The sequence below is a fragment of the Diadema antillarum genome, unplaced genomic scaffold, assembly GCF_040938485.1.
Source record: "Diadema antillarum isolate AM-2024a unplaced genomic scaffold, OU_Dant_1.0 seq00001657_RagTag, whole genome shotgun sequence".
Taxonomy (NCBI): Eukaryota; Metazoa; Echinodermata; class Echinoidea; order Diadematoida; family Diadematidae; genus Diadema; species Diadema antillarum.
The window spans coordinates 202,013-221,665 of record NW_027272357.1 but is presented as its reverse complement, the minus strand read 5'-3'; the positions used below and the strand labels follow the sequence as shown (position 1 = coordinate 221,665).

The 19,653-nt window shown below is 39.7% G+C and overlaps 1 protein-coding gene across 1 annotated transcript in view; it reads left to right on the top strand.

Annotated features, from left to right (window-relative positions):
* LOC139711411 (MAM and LDL-receptor class A domain-containing protein 1-like) overlaps positions 1-16,902 on the top strand; it is a gene marked incomplete at its 5' end in the record, with an annotated part of 41,570 nt that extends 24,668 nt beyond the window's left edge. The window contains 10 exons of the mRNA XM_071623295.1: positions 1,384-1,533; positions 3,255-3,517; positions 4,145-4,370; positions 5,077-5,229; positions 7,197-7,297; positions 9,583-9,747; positions 11,836-11,959; positions 14,731-14,868; positions 16,073-16,084; positions 16,790-16,902. Coding sequence (XP_071479396.1) covers positions 1,384-1,533; positions 3,255-3,517; positions 4,145-4,370; positions 5,077-5,229; positions 7,197-7,297; positions 9,583-9,747; positions 11,836-11,959; positions 14,731-14,868; positions 16,073-16,084; positions 16,790-16,902 — 1,445 coding nt within the window. The remainder of the gene's footprint in view (positions 1-1,383; positions 1,534-3,254; positions 3,518-4,144; positions 4,371-5,076; positions 5,230-7,196; positions 7,298-9,582; positions 9,748-11,835; positions 11,960-14,730; positions 14,869-16,072; positions 16,085-16,789) is intronic.
* Between the last annotated feature and the right edge of the window lie 2,751 nt (positions 16,903-19,653).

Genomic DNA, 19,653 nt, shown 5'->3' with positions numbered 1-19,653 from the left:
AGTATTTTTTTTTTGTAAGAAATATAATCACATACTTTCCAATGAGATTTTTCACGAAGAAAAAAAGAAGGCATCCCAAATTTAAGTCGATTAGATAATGAAGTAGCGACATCCACTTATAATTCTATTTATCAAATGTACCTATGCACATATTGAATTTCAACTTCCAAAGTCGCAGATAAGCGTCACTTTTTTTCTCTTTTTTGTCTTGTTTGATTTCACTTTGTGTTTATCAACGCTATCACCAAACCAAAGGCAAGGCTATCTCGGTAAAGAGTGATATCCCTCGAGGAAGCAATACCGAGGAATTAAACTTGAATAAGGGCAGTCTTTGTTGACGCACTTCATCTATAGAATCCCTGCCAACATTTACGTGAATACTCAATGACAAAAAGAAATATAGTGTATATCATTACCTATACGAGGTAGTTTTGCGAGGCAATTGCAATTGGTATTTTGCAGGGTCGTGGAGGTCAGCAGGCAACATTAGATCATATCACGAGCATCCGGGTCTCGCAAATCACTTTACATGTAAACATTAAGGTCGACCACAAAACGAAGACATTCAAAGACGTCGCTGTGTGTCGGTTACACGCACCGCAGAAAAACGCCGATAAATCAACTCATACAAGGTCGACCACTTCCAGCAGCACTACGCGTCAAACAATGACTAGTCCATTTTGTGCTCAATAATTGCTCAGTGACCATCAGTTATTACAACACACCAAACTGAAACAGAAGCAAAAACAAAGTTTAAAAACGTTCAAATGTTTGAAGTTCGCCTGTTTCAACTACATAACTATGTATTTTGGAAGTTGGAGTTGAATGATATAAATTGATGAACAGTTTTGCAATTATTCGACATGTTGGTGATGATCCACAGGTAGTCAAATTTGGCTTGATCTATATCATAGTGTATAGCCGTATTCCTATGATAGTGACTGGCCTTGAGGGAGATACCAGATAAATATTGCTTACACTGAGAGAATGTTTTCTGGTATCTCCCGCGAGGCCAGTCAATATTACATTATTATAATTATGTAAAACATGGGCATTGCGGATACTCGCTTGGAAGCATTTCCAGTAGTTTACCGCAGACTTACTCTAGGATGTTTTCGCAAACACGCCCTCACCAGGCGAACGCTGTCACAGGGGGATTTTACATACCAGACTTATATTTCGTGAAGGAGTATACTACCGTAGAATATGGATTTGTGCTGAATTCTTAAGCTATAAAGATACGTGTAATCTAATAAACGGCAGATGTGAACCAGACTGTAAAATTTGTCGTACTATGATTAAAGTGGCAGAATAACACAGTGCTGAAGCGCAGTAATGTTCTTTAAACACTCGCTTTACGGCCGTCGCCATCTTGCCTTACAGCTGTCTTCTGCGATTTCGAAGACGAGCATATGTGCTACTGGACACACGACGACGCCAATGATTTCGACTGGGCTCTGTACTGTCCACATGACGGTGCCCCAGTGGGTTTCAAAGGCCCAGAGACTGACCACACTTCCTTCACAGCAGCCGGTAAGATTGGGCTCTAGTTTGATTTGGAGTTCTAAGCTAAAGTTCAAGTTCGATTGATCTCGACCTCTATTTAAAGTTATATTTCCTGAATTACCTGAATTACCTACGATGACGCCCAGTAAGTTGAAAACTTGTAGAGGGCCATTCAAAGGATTCAATCCTGAGCCTGAGGAGATCCATGTGATGTACTGTATCCACGGAATTATCAGTTAATGCAATCTGGACTAAATTTTTATGCTTCTGCTTCCAGCATTTGTCCAGTGATCATTGAGCTTGGACTTGAAGCTATTCACTGATGTTGCCTCGACAGCATCTGCACAAAGGCTATTCCCAGTATTTACTACTCTCTGACTGAAAGACTTTAACCTTTTACTTGTTCGACACCTTCCTTTATACAACCTCAACTTGTGACCGCGTGTAACATGATCATTGATGACAAAGAGAACAGCTGGATCAAAGTCTTCCATACCATGCAAAATTTTGAACACTTGAATCATAAACTGAAACATAAATCTGAACGTTCACGTCGATACTATCGATGGAATCCCCAAATGCTTTAGTCTGTCAGGATATGACAACGATTTAACCTCTGATACAAACTTTGCTGCTCTCCTCTGAACTGATTCAAGCTTTTTCGTATCACACTTTGAAAGTTCATTCCATTTTATACACAAGAGCAATATTCCACTCTTGGAATATTGCTCTTGTGTATGGAATGAACTTTCAATTTCAGATTGAGTTGGAGTCTGAGTCTACATTTATGTTCGAGTTCAATTCCGAATTCCAGGGAATTAGAGAATTTGTGTCTTAGATTTGAGTTTTGGTTAAGGATTTGTGAAAGCAACGATGAAAACTACAGGGTGATGGTCTCAATTCTCCTTCAAAAGCAATAAAAGACGTAAGAAGTATACAAAAGGGGACGCACCGGGCCGCCCCCTCCCCTTAATTGTGTGTGTGTATTTTAATAAAGGGAATTAAACAAAAAAAAAATGAAAGAGAGGTCTTTTTTGCTTGTCAGCTGATTAAACCCGAAAGTGGTAAATAAACAGCTATGCGCCCTCCCCACCCCGCACACACACCTTTACGGAATTCCTGGATCCCCCCTGACATGCCATCTTGCCTTCAGGTACCACCTCGAACTGCTTCTCGAAGCGGTAACCACAATGTCGAAAGTACGTGGCTAACAGTATGCTATTGTCATCTACTAACCTCAAAATGAGGAGGTTTCTGGTCTGAAAGATGATAAATGACAGCATGGTGGGGACTGTTATGTGGCATAGTGGATAAGACTCACGACTCCCGATCGGATAACCCGAGTAATTCGAATCCCGCCAAGTGCTTGAGCAGGGCTTGGACAATGTGTTTTAACCTCCATGTTCCTTTCGACCCAGATGTATAAATTGATACATGACCATGCTAGGGTACTAATAATGGCAAGGCCTTCTGGCAGAGCAGTGGCAACTCCAAAGAGGCTACCCTGGATAAATAAGACCTTATTGTTATTAGAAGTAGAGTAGTAGTAGTAGTAGTAGTAGTAGTAGTAGTACATGTAGTAGTAGAGTAGTAGTAGTAGTAGTAGTGGTAGTATCGTAGCAGCAGCAGCAGCAGCAGCAGCAGCAGCAGCAGCAGTAGTACATGTATAGTAGTAGTAGTAGTAGTATTGTGTTATTCGACATAACAAACACAACCACAATGATGATTATTGCTCGACTTTCGTGTAGGCCACTACATCTATGTGGACGGCACGACGTCGGAAAGAGACCAGAGAGCGCGCCTGGTGAGTCCGCTCTTCAAGAAGGCTCGCCGGGGCTGCATCTTCAGCATGTGGTACTACATGTTTGGTGCCGAGTACGGCGACCTCGAAGTGCGCCTCCTAACGGCGGACAGCGACATCAGGCTGACCAAGGCCGATGACGACATCAATGACTACAACGAGTGGCTCCGACACCAGACTGAGATTCCGCCATGTACAACGAACTTCCAGGTCTGTGTACACATCTGCTTACGTGCCGAGTTATTAGTTGAAATAATTGAATCAATTGAGTTATTATTCATGTTGAAGAGAGATTTTTTTTTTTTGCAGTATATATTGAAAATTTATTCGTTTGTGTCCTTGAATTGTATATCTGTTTCGTTTTTGTTCATGTTTTGTCTAGAATGGGTTGATTCATTAATGATTTGAATGAAATCAACAAACATTAAGGAAATACAAAAAAAAAGTGCTGCTTGTGTGTGTCTACCGGTATGCCCTATGTTTTTATGAACTTATAGCATTATCGCAATTATCGCATTATCGATAATGTTGTTGCAATTTTAAACATGGGGGTCAGTTCATAGTCCCCTTGACTCGTTGTTTATTGTCTGAATTACTGACTGATTGATTGAACCATAAATGACTACTTGATTGATTGATTGATTGATTGATTGATTGATTGAGAGGCCTTTTAGTGAGTAATCCACGATGTGATTGGGGAATTTTTGACTGACTGATTGATTCATTCATTATAGGATTGATTGATTGATTAACCCAGCAAGAAATTGATTAATTGGCTAATTTATTGATTGACTTATCGATCAATCTATACACGATGATCGATTGAATTGTGGGCAGATTGTGCTCGATGCGGAAGACAGACAGTTGATTCCGAACACGGAGGGCGGGTTTGCGGTGGACGACATGCTCTTCCAGGACTGCGCCTACCCGGCCCCAGTGGCCGACGGGGCTTGCGGCGTGGGGGAGGCGCAGTGCGAGGCGGGCGAATGCTACCCGGCCGCGCAAACATGTGATTTCACCGCAGATTGTTGCGACGGGTCTGATGAATTGCGTGCCACGTGCAGTAAGTTCAGGGGCGCATTTCGAATGATTATCGATTTTATTTCATCTTTTGTGGGGGGGGGGGGGGGATTGTTTGATATTTCCTTTTCCTTTAAAAAAAAAAAAAACTGGAATGCTAAATTTCTGAACGTAAAAACCCTGTTAAACATACAAGGGAAATGTGTAAAATTATCATTACAGGAGGTCTTGTGAGTTAAGCAGGCTTCTGATTACAGCCTTCCCCGCGTCTGCTCTTTTTCCTGTATGAACTCTATAAACAAATATCATAGCAATATTATACATGTAGGCATACGCTATATGATTATGATTCTTAATACAGTTCACATTTACTTTCATCACATCAGTGGGTCTAGTCTTTCTATCTGTTCGTCTTTCATAGCTATTTGTAAAGCCGCTCATCTGGTATATATTTTTTCTTATGAGAATAGAACTTTCTCTAACTTTGTTATTTCTTTTTCCCTCTCTCTCTAGCAGTAATTCATTGTGAACCTGAGAATGGAAACATAGTTCCTCTCTTTTCAAGGAAGAACTTGAAGCGTTTGTATTCCATTAAATTTTGTGTTTCTTTTTTCAATCGGGGTAATTTTCTAATGAAGCAATGCCAAAAAGAGGTCTCACCTTTCCGCGCTTCACAAGTGTCATTGTGCGTTGTGAAGTCTCCATGGTGTTCATTTTATCTATCTTTTTGTCTATCTTCTATGAATAAGTCGACCTGGGCTACTCCATGTGTGATTTCGAGGCTGATCAGTGTGAGGGTGACTGGGAGCAGCTGACCACCGACGAATTCGACTGGAGGAGAGAGAACGGTAGAACGGGCAGCGACGACACAGGCCCGGACCATGACCACACGACGGGATCTGGTAAGTAAATAATCAACATTGGTGAAGGTGATGTGACAAACTATCACTTCCGAGGAGATCTGGATGTAGCTATCTTTCCGAAGCGCAGCTGAGGAAAGATAGCGTACACGTTCAGATCGCCGAGGAAGTGATAGTTTGTCTCATTGCCTGAAACTAAATGTTGATTATTTGCTTTATATTCCACATCTAGGGTCCTAGAAATTCCCATTTTATTCCACATCTGAAACCGTTTTAGCTGTCTTTAGGTATCCTTATCTTTAGGGCTTTGGCCACGTGTGTGCGTAGATGACAAAACAATGAATTTGCTGCGCGCACCGCGCGGCACCGAAGTGAAAGTGCCTTGCACTGTGCACTATCAAGTGACCTAGGTCGCATGATAGTCCACAGTGCAACGCACTTTTATTTCGCGCGTACTCATCTTGCCTTAGGACTGTGTGGACTGTGTGGAGATCAACGAAACAAAAGGGACTATCAACATAGAGTGTAACGAACTTTTCTTCTCAGGTGATGTGATGGGCAAAACTACGCTTCATCGACGTGATCAGCTCTGGACCAATCCTATTGCAACATTCTTAGTATGTGGAATATAATGCGAGTTAAAGTGGAATATTTATTTTCCATTCAAAAGAATTGTTCTATAAAATATATGTTTTTCATTCTACAGAATTTTTCTATAGAATAATTCTTTTCAATTCTGTAGAATTCTATTGTATTTTATTCCATTCTATTTCTATTTCTATTTCTATTTCAATTCTTTTCTATTCCATAAGATAATTATTCTCTATTCCCTATCCCCAGTTTCCCGCACTCTTGGCAGTTGTAAGCTCTTCACCCCAACCCCCTCCCCACCCTCAGAGGTACCCACATGTTACAATCATAGCCTTTGGATTTTTCGCAGAGTGTATAAATACCATCGGGGTGCACTATATGTATTTCGTGTGTGTGTGTGTGTGTGTGTGTGTGAGTTGATCATAATCCTACAGCTGTCTGTGTATATTTCAATATGTTAAATTAGTTTATATAGAAACGCATGTCAAATTTAACATGCTTCTGCGTACATTCTAATGAAAAAAAAAGTAAAAATATAGTTTGAATCATTTTTGCAACGTCTAAGTGAAACGCGCGTTCATGGAACATAAAAATATTTCAACATTATTTAACATTGTGGTGGCTGAAATTGAAATGAAATCAAAGTTTAAAGTCTAAGACTAATTTGATGATGTTCACATGATTATAAATATGAATATGAAATACAATATAACTACAACGGCTACGAACATAATACCACAATACAAATAAACTTGTCACTGAATTTTCCATTTGAACGAAACTGTTAACAGGTTAATGAGTATGATAACTCCGGTGGCGTTTAAATTTGCACACTAGTCTTTTTTTTTCAATCCGCATTTTTCATGATATATCTTACAAGTTAGACCTTCTCGCTCAGAATATACAAATAATTTAGTGTGCATAGACGGGCATTCGATACTAAACCTTGTATGATAAAATAAACACAATTTTTGTATTAAATGAGTAGGGTGGGAGCATGACAAGTAATTGCTGGAACCTCTAGAAACCTCCAGAAATATACGAAGGCGTGGACAAAATATGAAAAAAAAACTATATCATTGTGGTTTAACAAAATATCACTGAAAACCGTGCCGTTTACACAAAAACGTTGTAACCTTCGTCTTACGGAAAGCGACTCGTCACCCCCCCCCCCCCCAAAAAAAAGAAAAAATAGATAAAGGAATAAATAGGTAAACAAATTTGAAAAAAAAATGTTCATTTTTCTGTCCATATTATTTCCCCTATATTTGTGTGATTTCTCGATTTTATCCAAGTTATGATAGCTTTCCGGAATATAGAATTGTGGCCTTCTCTATTATTCTCTAAAGTGTACAGTACTTGTCCAATACCCTCCTCTTTTATTTACATATCTTTTTGTTGTCCTATTTGCACCTAAGGTTACTACCTATATACGGAGGCCAGCAATCCCATGCGCAACGGTGACCGTGCCCAGCTGGCCAGCTTCACAATCAGCCGTACATTGGTGGGACAGTGCGAGGTACAGTGTCAAAAAACAGGGATGCTTCTCTACGCCATGAACCCGCAGATAACAGTTACCTAAATAGATCGTTCACTCCCGGTCCTTCACTACCAGTGCACCTTTTAGCCTAAACACTCATACGCTACTCTGCCACGCTGTAAAGTAAGACAATCAAACAAAACTTGGTAAATGCCCTGGTACCACCTGCGCCGCCGCCGCCGCCGCCGCCGCCGCCGCCGCCGCCGCCGTGCGTTGCTTTTTTTTTTTTTTTTTTTTTTGAAGTCATCTGTAGAATTGAAGAAAGAATTTAAAGGTCTCTTAGTGCGCACATAGGTAATCCAAAATATTGCCACTTCTTACTGTTTATTGTTTGTTTGTTTGTTTGTTTGTTTATTTCCCATGAGATATTATAATTTCCTTCTCGTTTGGCATTAGCTTGACTCAAGCATATTCTTGACCAGACGTCCCATTATTTGACAATGATTTATTGAAATCCTGCCCCTGTCTTAAGTGTTTTTGTGAAACTAACAAGTTTTTGTAATGATAACAATCAATAAAAAAAAATGTTGGACCGAGGCGTTTATTTTTTTTTTGTCACCACCTTTATCACTTCTTCCTTTGCTTATTTCTAAACTTCGCTGTAAATTTTCTCCAAATCCTTTGCAACAGTTACTATTTTGCACGAAGGTAATACACTCAGCATGCCGTCAATCCCTCGTTTGAGGCGAGTCCCCAACTGTGGTTCCACAAAGTGGGGTGCGTATATTTGTCGTTTGGGAGTTGGGAGTCGAAGTACTTGTCCATTGCAAATAACTTTCTGCTCAGGCGTGACAAACCTGGAGGCCAAGCCAGGGTTTGATGACTCCAGCAGCTGTCGTATTACGTAAGAGCATGATAAGGATATCTGCCTGTGGCAGACCATTCAAAGTGAACTCAATTTTCTCTATCCTTTTTAAAGTTTTCAATTTTATATTCTATTGAGAAATTCTATGGTCATCCATTTTACATTTCGAACGAAAAAAATTGACCCGTAAATAACGAAAATACAGGAATAAGAAGGAGAGCATTGCCAGTTTGCCGGTGCTGACAATGTGCTATTTGGCAGTGAGTTACAACGGGGAGGTGAGACTACCTCCCTGGTTACAATCAGCCTGCTGACTGGATCATTGAGAAAGAGAGAGAGGGGGAGAGAGAGAGAGAAAGAGGGAGAGCGAGGGGGAGAGAGGGAGGGAGCGGGGGGGGGGGGGGGGGAGAGATGGGGGAGGGAGAAGGGGAGAGCAAAATGGAATGACAATAGTTCCGGTCACTACAGTACAGGCATGCTCTGTCTGCATACGCTGAATGTCTACACTCACACACACACACACACGTACACACACACACGCACCATGGAGCTACATGGCCCATGCCAAAACCAAAACAATCTCCTCCTCTCGCGGTGCCCCCCCCCCCCTCCTGTGGCGCTGTGGCGATGACTGATGCTTAGATTAGGCCAGGGTCAAGAAACAGGTGTTTTATATCTTTGACGTTAAGTCATTGATTGCCAAGATATGCACTGGCATTATTTACTGGGGTGTAGCCTCTTCAAACGAGAGATTTACGTCATGGACAAAAAAAAAACACACACAAACAAACAGAAGAACAGAGAAAAAGCAAACAAACAAACTAAAATACAGACAAGACAACTTCTTTGGCCGAAATTCAAAACTAACGCATGCTCATGTTGAAAAGTTAGACATTATTAGAGTTTTGAAGTGACCATCGCTGGATGGGAAGACTACTACAGTTCGTGACGTCACTGCAGAATAAAGATAATTGGTAGGAAAAAAAAATGTCTTTGTTTTTATGAAAAGTTTATAGTTCCTTGACTTGTTGAGATAATATCACTCCTCCTGCTTTCCGAAAGCAGTAAGTCACGTGCTCTTTCTTTATGGAGGAAAATAGAAAATATGTTGCATTTTCTTAATATTTTGTTTATATCGTTATCCATGACTGACGCCACAAAATGTTACAGTGTTACTATTGATCCAACGACGGTTGCAGTACCAAAGCTTTAATGATTGATAACTTTTCAATGAATTATCCGATTTTCCTCAAACTTCGTTGATGTGTTCTACTAATATTACTGGATCACTCCCTCAATATCTCCTTCATCCATACATTTTGTTGTTATTCTATTTTAAACTTCTGTCCCAGAGTTTGTTGTTGTCTCTTCAAGGTTTTTCTGAAAAGGGGTGTTCTAATCGAAAAAAATATATATATCTTCCTTCGAAAATCTTAACTTCTCCACCATTGCACACCAGGTGAGGTTCTTCTACCACATGAAAGGGAAGGGAATAGGAACCCTGAATGTCTACACCCGTACGGCCATCAATGGTCCGCTCAGCCTCCTGTGGTCGGAGGACCGACAGGTGGGCGGCGACTGGACATACAAGGCTCTGGACATCTCCAGCACACAGGATTTCCAGGTTTGTAAAGAAGTTTTGCCTGTTGGTTTTTTTTTTTTTTTTTGGCCTTTCACATGCCATGCATTAGTGTGAATTTTCATACTTTTGTGCACTCCGTGCCATAATACACAAATCGATTATTGAAGAATGGAATGCATTGAGGACGAGCATTCAAAAGAGAAACGACTGGTGTCAGAATATTATTAAGATGTTTTGTTTTTTGTGTATTTGTTTTCTCCTGGTCAGGTCGGGATAAGGAATACTATCGTGTTTGGTTTTTTTGGTTTTTTTTATACCGCAGAACGAGTCTAGACTGTCCTGCAAAATCTTCGTACTGGTTCAACAAACGTTTGGTTTCATTCAGGTCACTGTAATTGAACATATGATAATTATGCGATGATAAAGTCTTCGGAAATCGATGATTTTCATCATTGATTTCCGAAAAGGAAGAATTATTCCCATCATACTTTTCATCTATTTTTTCATATTTTAGTATGTAGAGCCCTTTCTAATATCAATTTAAAAAACATTTTCTAATCATGATTTCTATTTTGTTTTCCTTTGGCACGTCTGACGTAGAAGTCAAATACGTTTAAAATTCAGAGCCGTGGGCAGCGTATGAAATACATTACATTTATACTCACAAATGTTTCAATGATGAAAATTTTGCTCAAAGAGGCTTATCAATCGGCAAATCTTGCATCCAAGGATTCCATTTTTTTTTGGGGGGGGGGGGTAGGAGGGAGCAGGGGCGAATCCAAGAATGCCGTAAGGGGGGGGGGGGGGGCAAGCAATATTTCTGGTGCTACTTCCGGGTTTCATCTCATTGTTTTTCTTTTTATTTCTTTTGTTTTAACGTTAGATAAAGAGGGGGCGCGCGACCCCTCTGGATCCGCCACTGGGGAGTTGGTAGCTTTGTGTGTTGTCTGGTTTTAAACACTTAAGAAAGCATTGTTGTAGCTGACAATGTCGAAATTAGAATTCGATTAAATGTGTATTATTTAACGTCTGAATTGTTATATCTACAGTCGCTGTTTTGAAATAGTGAAGCATGTCAAGTAAGAAAAAAAACAATTCCTTGTGATATGGAATTGAGCATGTCATAATAACAGAATACATTGTACAAGAATAAAATTTTATGAATTCTGTCCCTATCGAAAAATATGAAATTTCAAGACACCGAATACATGCAAGTTCTTAATTTGCCTTTTTTTCTTACGTTTGTGTATACGCTTGTCAGCGTAGATATTACAAAATATTCCTTGCTACCAGTATAATTGGTAATAATGACAGTAAATAGTTTACAAATAGTGAATGGTCACGAGTGCAATGGTACGAGATTTCGCACAAGGTGAAAGATAGAAGCGCTCTATTCAACGAGGCGAAACCGAGTTGAATAGTGCGCCTCATCTTTCACCGAGTGCGAAATCTCGTTCCATTGCACGAGTAAAGACCATACACTATTTGATTTATACAACGTCCAAGTAGATCTTTTTGGTCTAAGTAGGCCTAGAAGTCTATATATGTATGAAAAATATAGCCATGCTTACATGTGGATCCACTGCGATTCTCTTTCTGGCTTGTGCAATCAGTGTAGATACACGTCACAGCTATACTAGCGCTCATACACGTACACTAGTACTACGTAGGCCTACGTACGTGCATGTATGTACCGCACACGTACACTGCGCTAGCTGCATGCGATCCTCAATATGCAACACACAGCACAGTACACGCAGTACCGTACAATTTTTCGAACCGTGGAATAGAACGAAAAAATCGAACCAAGTTGCACGCAAAAATAGAACCAAAATTGCACGGCGCGTTGAATGGAGTACTTATTGAATATCACGTCACCAACAATCCTCCAATCAAATTACAAGGATCTACTTGGACGTTGTATGATACATTGTAATACTTGTTTGTGCCTTTCATTGGATAGAAAAGCAGTTGACATAAGGAAGATAATAATATCAATATGTTTTGATACGTTCTTTTTTTTAATGTGGATAGCGGAGAGACTTGTCATAATTCTGCCTTTTTCCCGTTTTTGATCATCATTTGACCAGGAATTTGATCGTTTTTAGTCGTTTTCTCTTCCCACGTCAGATCATCCTTGAGGGCGTGATTGGATACACCATAGAGGGAGACATTGGGCTTGATGACATCAGCTTGACGCCACAGTGTGAACGCTCTGCGAATTCCCTACCTGTAATCTCCACTACAAAACCAGGTTAGATTTTTTTTTTTTCCCTTTACACCAATATCCCCTCCCCTCCCTCTCTCTCTTCCTGCCCCCTATCACCCTATATCTCCCTCTTCCTCTCTCTCTCTCTCTCCCTCTCTGTCTCTTTCTGAACTGCCTGGGAGAGTACTTGCCTTTTTTTTTAAATTTCATTTTATTTTATATCATTTCAAACAAGATTTATGCATAATCATTTAAGCACAACACAATCAACCTATTGAATGAAGACAATTTTCATTGAAGATTTACATTAGTTCGTGAATTGTCACATGATAAAATGAATTAGCACAACGCAATCAAGCAACTGAATGACGACGAATTTTTTATTGAATATTTTCGTCAGTTCGTGAATTGTTACATAAGACATGTAAGATAAATAAGCACGACGCAATCAAGCAATTGAATGAAGACAACATTTTGATTGAATATTTACATCAGTTCGTGAATTGTTATAATAAGATAAGAAACGTTGAAAAAAGTATTACTGAATTAAGGCAAAAAAAAAAAAATCGTTGTATTGGCGTAACCCGCCCGACCCTAAAAAAACCCCGTCCCTGAACTTTTCAACAACAAAAAAAGAAGGAAATACATCCTTTTTACCAAGAGAGGGCGCGATGCGGGTTTGCGAATTATCAAAGACAACAGCAACAACAACAGCTGGTGTCGGAAAATGGCCGCGCAGTACAGCGTGTCGGCGACCGGCAAGTCCGGTTCGAAGATTTTACTTAATATTATTCGGAGAATCGATTTGTCAGTGGCGCTGGGTGATTTAGCCCAGGAATTTGTTCGTTCGTATTCTGACCGGTATGTCGTGACGGCTTTTAAACCGGTGATATAACAAACTTTGGATGCAACAGACCCTCTCTGTCGAAAGGGGTTTTGTTAAATATAAGTTTAACACGTAAAATACAGGTAGCAACCGACCCTATTTGAAAATCTCATGTTACGCCAATACAACATTTTTTTTTTTTTGCCTAATCAACGTAACATGATTGTGTAGTGGAAATGATATACATTCATTTTCGTTTCGTTCACTCCGTTTTTTTTTTTTCATGACATTTCGTGATTGATATGTACATTCAACAGATAAACTGTCAACATCTTATAACACTTTTTGTCTTCCTAAGCAGATGCTATCGCTAATATCTTGAAACGATTTGGTCCTTGATTACAAGTTGGAAATTCTGCCGGCAAAATATCATGCATTTTATAATGGCATTCATATAACATGGACATAGCTGATGATGTATCAAAGACCACTGCCATTTGATTATTATACCCCCACCCTTCTTCGGAATTTCTGCTGACAGTAACGGACGCTCCACGAACCTTGCCGCAGTGTCTGCCCGGTAGATTTTTGTGCCCTTCCAGCCAGGTGTGTATTTTGCAAAGCAGGGTGTGTGATGGGGTCCAGGACTGTCTTGAGTGGGAGGACGAACAGGGTTGTTCGAGTGAGTATACCAGTTTTTATTTCACTTTCATTTCATGTGTTTCATTTCTAACCAAAAAAAGCAAGACATTTTGTATAAACACAATCACAGAAAATAAGTCAGTACAAGTAATGTACAACAATGTCATCCAGGAAAATACTGTGACCTGAAATTAGCCAATGCTGTGAATTTTATGAACAAACACCGAATCAAAGTCGTATGTTGTTGGAAATGGAGGAGACTACTTTAACGGGGAGGGGGGGGGGGGGACTTGTAGTTGCAGTCGGCTTGTAAACAATAACTTATTCCCGGACTATCAGAACTAGGCAAATTGTCTTGAACAAAAAAGAAAGAAAAAAATGCACACCCCCTCCCCCCCCACACACACACAAACACACACACACACACACACACACAAAGAAACACAAGGCAGCTCTCTTGTTTAAAAAAGAAATGAAGGAATATAGGGAGAGACTAAAGAGGACAAGGGGATGAGGGCGAAGGAAGAAGAGTTGAAGGATTCAAATGATGCACGAAAGGCATGATGTACACCAAGGGATAGAGATGAGATTGTATAAGGGACAACATACGAGTACCTGTAAAACGAGGAATGTTCGCGTGCCTTTTAATTTCGCGAGTTTCGCCGGAGCCGAGGTCCGCGAAATTAAAATACACGCTAAGGAACTTGTCTACACGTTATGCATTGAATGTTAGAGGCAACTCGCGAAAATTGCATGCTCCGAATAAGGCCGTCGGCTCCCCTTCGCGAAAATTTGATGCCGCTAAAATATCGTGTTTTACAGAGTGTGTTTGATAAGGACTTGAAATAAGGGTTTATGAGAGTGTATTCATTCTGCTTCAGGCCCTATATAGGGACGTCTAAAAGAAAATCTAAAAAAAGGACCTCACCGTCTCGCTCATAGCAAAATGACAGAGTGATGGAGTCACACATCAAACATCTCATATTCAGAATCTATGGCTATACTGTAGGTGTCTAATCGTTCGAGCAGCTACGAGTCACAGTGTGATAGATTAGCTTTGCGTGGGAGGCAATTTCTTTTCCTACCAAGAGTTGCGCCACTGACGAGATATTACATCAAGATCATGAATACAGCGACTCTTTCCGTAGGACACACAAGTCATGGTATAAAACGGAACAATTTCGGAATATTAAAAAAAGAGGGTCCATCATTGCAATCCCCTCCATTTCTGACAACTTTTCGCTGTCCAGCCCTCTTAACCCTCATTTCCCACAGACTCCTGCCCGAGTATACTCGGGACTCGTCCTCAACTGGTTAACTTATCTTATCCGCCTACATCTCATCCCAGGTACCCCTGTGAATCCAACCGCATCAAACTGTGGTCCCGGCTTTTACCAGTGTCCCTCCAGCAAGGCGTGCATCGACGACGGCCAGGTGTGTGACGGCCTCAACGATTGCTCTCTCGGCGAAGACGAAGAAGATTGCTGTAAGTGACGGATCAAAAACTATGAAATGATAGTTTTGAGGTTATGCATACGCTTTTAGAAAAAAAAAGTTACAAACATAGTATTCATGGTTATCTCTAAGCCAAGCTGTTCGTATCCCATCACAATGTACCAAATGTGACTGTGATCGAGGTGTGGAAGTTCGAACCCTGACAAGGGCACTGCAAATAAGGCTGGGGGTATTAAGGCTAGGTTTGTTCGTTTGTTTGTTTGTTTGTTTGTCTGTTTGTTTGTTTGGTTGGTTGTTTGGGGTTTTTTCTAGAACACTGAAAATGATTACACATAGGCCCCATCATATTCACGTGATATGATTTGAATATAGTCCAATCCTGTTGTCTACAAATCTTTGTTTACATTTCCATATCGAGACAGTACATTCAAGTGAATGTTCAACTTAATTTGTACTTTGTACTGATTGTATTTTGTTCCGTATAACATTTTCTAAAAGCATATGAAAATGGATTAATAATGAAGTTGACGTTAAAAGTGAAACGTGTCATTAAAGGACCATCATGCAATCAAGTTCTGTATCCTATATTTACGTCATTACTTAAACCAATTTCTTAATGACTGAGTGTTGAAACTTTAATGGCTGACTTATTCTGTTTGTTGAAGGAATTCATTCTTTCTTTCTTTTTAACTGAGGTGTTTGTAATGACAGTGTCAATAAGGTAATAGTGTAACATTCGCGAGATCTCTATCTCCCTCAACCCTTCTAGGACGAACCCACCCTTCTCCATATTCCCCATTACCCATCCCCTTCCCACTCCCCTTCCCACCCCCACCCCCACCCTTCCATCCACCACAGAGAAACACACGATTCAGAATCAAACAAAACAACAAGGGAGCACGAGTTCACACAGCTTAACATTGTTTTCTTCGGTGGATGCACTCCAGTTTGTGTGTCAAAGTGTATGTAATCAAGAACGGGGTGTAAACACATTGTTACATTCAGGAAATCATTGTCTTTTCAGTCTCAAGTCTTCCAAATGGTTGTAGTAACATAATAAGGAATAACGATTTCTTTACCATTTATTATGTTTCTGTTTTGCGTTGTTATTGAGGGGTTTTGTTGTTGTTGTTGTTATTATTATTTGTTGAGTAAAAATAAGATTATTGTAGAAATGTGTAAGATATATTTGCGGTTAACACTCAAGTTTCTTCTTTATCTTCTGGCTCTTTCAGATAATCCCAAGAGTAAGTATACAATTATTTTTTCTTTGCAAACATTAATGATATGAATCAGGCCTCTCGGCGATCATAATAGTGTGTTTTGTGTCTTCGTCCGGCACAGTACATTGTCAGTCATTTTTTCAACTTCTTGTCCGGCGTATCAAACTTTATGTCAGGAGGAAAAAGAAAAAGAAAAAAAAACACCCAAGATGAGTAGTAATACATAGGAGTGCACTACAAGCGCATGTATATGCCTGATTGGAACAAGTCTGTAACATTGCCGTGACAAAAAAAAAAGAAACAACAAACATTCAAGTAGGAAATTAGTCCATCTATATCCCACGTATTGGTCTGGTTGCCTCTTATAACAAAATGTACCTGTTTTTATCTGTGTAGAAATGATGTTCGATGTTCATCTTAGCCCCTCTTAGAGTTGAGAAATAAAATAATGTTTTCATCACAAGAACAGTTTACTGGAATTTTCAAAACTACTTCTTGTGACACGTGGATCTTGTGGCAGAGGATCTGATACTCTCCCTTTCAGGCTAATGCTAAACGGTCGGGACGCGGCTAGGCCCCCTTTCACCAGAAATCGGTGAAAACATTTGAAATGAGAAGATGACCTTGAGATTAGTGGTAAAACTGTTTAAATGATTACTTGTAACACCCATGTCAAATAAACCTTTTGTTACTTCTCTAATATTGTTTGGTGATAACGTTTTCGTCTAGATAAATCCCTGATCATTGGCCTGAGTGTGACCTTTGGTATTCTCGCCATCGTGTGCGCTGCTGCCCTGGCTTTCTATTTAGTCAACAGACAACGGAGCGTGAAAAAGCCGTAAGTATAATCACATTATACATTATAGCTCTGTTTTACTTATTGAATTCTAAGAATTGGATGGGGTTACGGCTAAGAGCAGTTTTCTTAGCAGCCCTAGGAGATAGACGGTACATTAGAAATAAATTGAGTTTTGAGTTTGTTTGTTTTTTAAGGGAAACCAAAACCCCAAAGTGAGAAATGTGGATTGATTGAAAGTAGCAACATTAGTACGCCTATAGAACACATCAGTGAAAGTTTTGGGAAAATGGGACTAAGAATCCCAAACTTAAGCATTTTCACAGCAGTCATTGTTGTATTGGGAGACTGATACAATTCTGGACGGCATTATGGACAACAGTATAAAGAAAATGTGATGAAAATGTAACATATTCCTCTTTCTAATGAGAGAGCACTTGACTTTCAACCTCTCAGAAAGCATGGGGAAAGAAATTGCCCTCAACATAATGTCACTAAAAAGTCGATGGATTGAGTCAATGGAAAGAAAAATGAACTTCTGTTGAATTGTCCATTTATTTTCTTTATAAGGTTGCATTCAGTAAACCGGTATAGGATATAGTAATAGTATATAGCATCATACGGTATACGGTACATGGTATAAAGTACAGTATATAGTAATAATTATGACGTCAGGTTCAACGCACGATAACGAAGACTGGCAAATATGTCTGTTTTTTCCTGAGAGAAATGTGAGGGAAAAGTGTCCATATTCACATGTACTATTTAAGGAGGAAGCTCTGTACCTTCTTGGAGTTTGTTGTTCTGTAAAAACAATGAAAGTATCAACTCTGCTCTTTGCAACATTCCCCGCGTTCACATTGTCCCCCGCGCCGCGGGGACAGCCTCAAGAGATCTTATCTTTTTTACGACTGACCGTTCACATTGGTATCTCATCTGTCCCCGAGCTGTGGGGGCCTCACGCTCCTTTTCCGGGCTCCCATATAAACCTGTGTTAAATGCAGCATATTCCATGAATCATAAAAAATCAATCGAATCATAGAATTTTTTTAAATTGAAGTAGATGAAGGGAAATTTTCTCTGCTTTCAAGCAAACAACATATTTTGGGATGTTGTCCAGCTCTAAAAAAAGTTAAGAGCCTCCATACGAGACTAGTCATTGCAGTCACTCTCAAAAATGATAAAAATAGCAAATTACCTCATACATCAATAAAAAATCATTAAAAATACAAAAACCCTGATTCATTCAACTTCTTCATAACCTGCAGAAGCTCCTGTCCTCAAGCAATGTCAAACACTACCAAAAGTGGCAATTTTCCACTTGACTGATTTTAAATGATTTTTTTGGTAAAAAATAACATTACCTCATCTTTGTACTGCCTTCCCGGTAGGCAATGCGCGAGTTGAATTAGGAGCGTGAGGCCTATAGAGCAGTCAAGTGCTTCCAAACACTTTTTGAACGCTTTCATCTTGTAGAGATATTAATTCCGACTACAACGATATAAAACTTTCTACATTTCATGCTTGTTTTCAGCAGAGTGGACCCCATCAAGCTACAATGCACCATGTACTGAAATCCAATCAATGCACCCTTGCTGGCATTATACCTTGGGTTCGGTGAAATTGGATGTAGGGCCCAAATAGACAATAATTCAATGACATTCATTCAGTCCAATTTGAAGGTTTAAATGCTGGATACCCTGAAAACCTCCCAAAACATCAAAATAATTATTCATATTATATCAAGGTAAATATTTAAGTTCAATGAGCAAGAAAGGGAAGTTCAATTTCACTGTTCCATGGAGCATTTGAGCCCACCACCAGGCCATAAATATACTATGATGTACTTTTAAAATATATATCACTGTAAAACTCGATATAAGGTAGGGATTAGAGTTCACAGAGGTTAGAATATGAAGGATAGAATAAGATAGGATGGGAAATGTGGGGGGGGGGGGTTCCAGGACATGCCTACAGAATGGCCCTACATAAGGGCAACAACAGAGAGCATGAGTACAGGTTTATACATTTTATGTTTTGTGGGGTTAGTGAGATGCTTGACTGCTTGGATCTGGAGTCAGAATGCAAGTGTTCTTTATTCACTGTTCTCCAGTATTATTATTCCAACACATTTACATGGTCACAGCCTTGTTGACTCGGCCTGTAAAAAGCCAGCATACCACTGGATCATCACCCGCACTCTTGTCCATCTTAATTTCTAACTGTTTGGAATAATGTTTGCTCCACTCTTCCGCATTCATATCCAAATCTTCTTGCTTGTCGCCATAAAACACCCCCCCCCCTCAAAAAACAACAACAAAGAAAGAAAGAAAGAAAGAAAGAAAGAAAGAAAGAAAGAAACAAACAAACAAACAAACAAACAAACAAACAAACACTGTTGTATAAAAACGTTCATGAACAAACCTGCAGGCTCCCTCAGATCCAGGACCAGAATATTGTGTATGACAACCTGCAACACAGATATATTATTCATTAAATGTCAGTAAATGACTATGACACTTTGAAAACTGATAGTCCTGCTACATTTTTCTGAGAGAATGATGCTGAGTTCGTTGTTAGAATGAAATGCAATGGAGTGAATGTGTAGACCATGAGTGGTGAATAAATGGCACATGGCTGGTGAGTGAACATGAAATCGTACAGCAAGGAAACTTCCAACACAAAAAACCACTGTCTGCATGGGACCAAGCACGTCCATCACAGTTTTTACACACATAGCTCTCCATTTTCACAGTAAAAGTGAAAATAATACAGTTACACTGTCACTGGGTGCTAA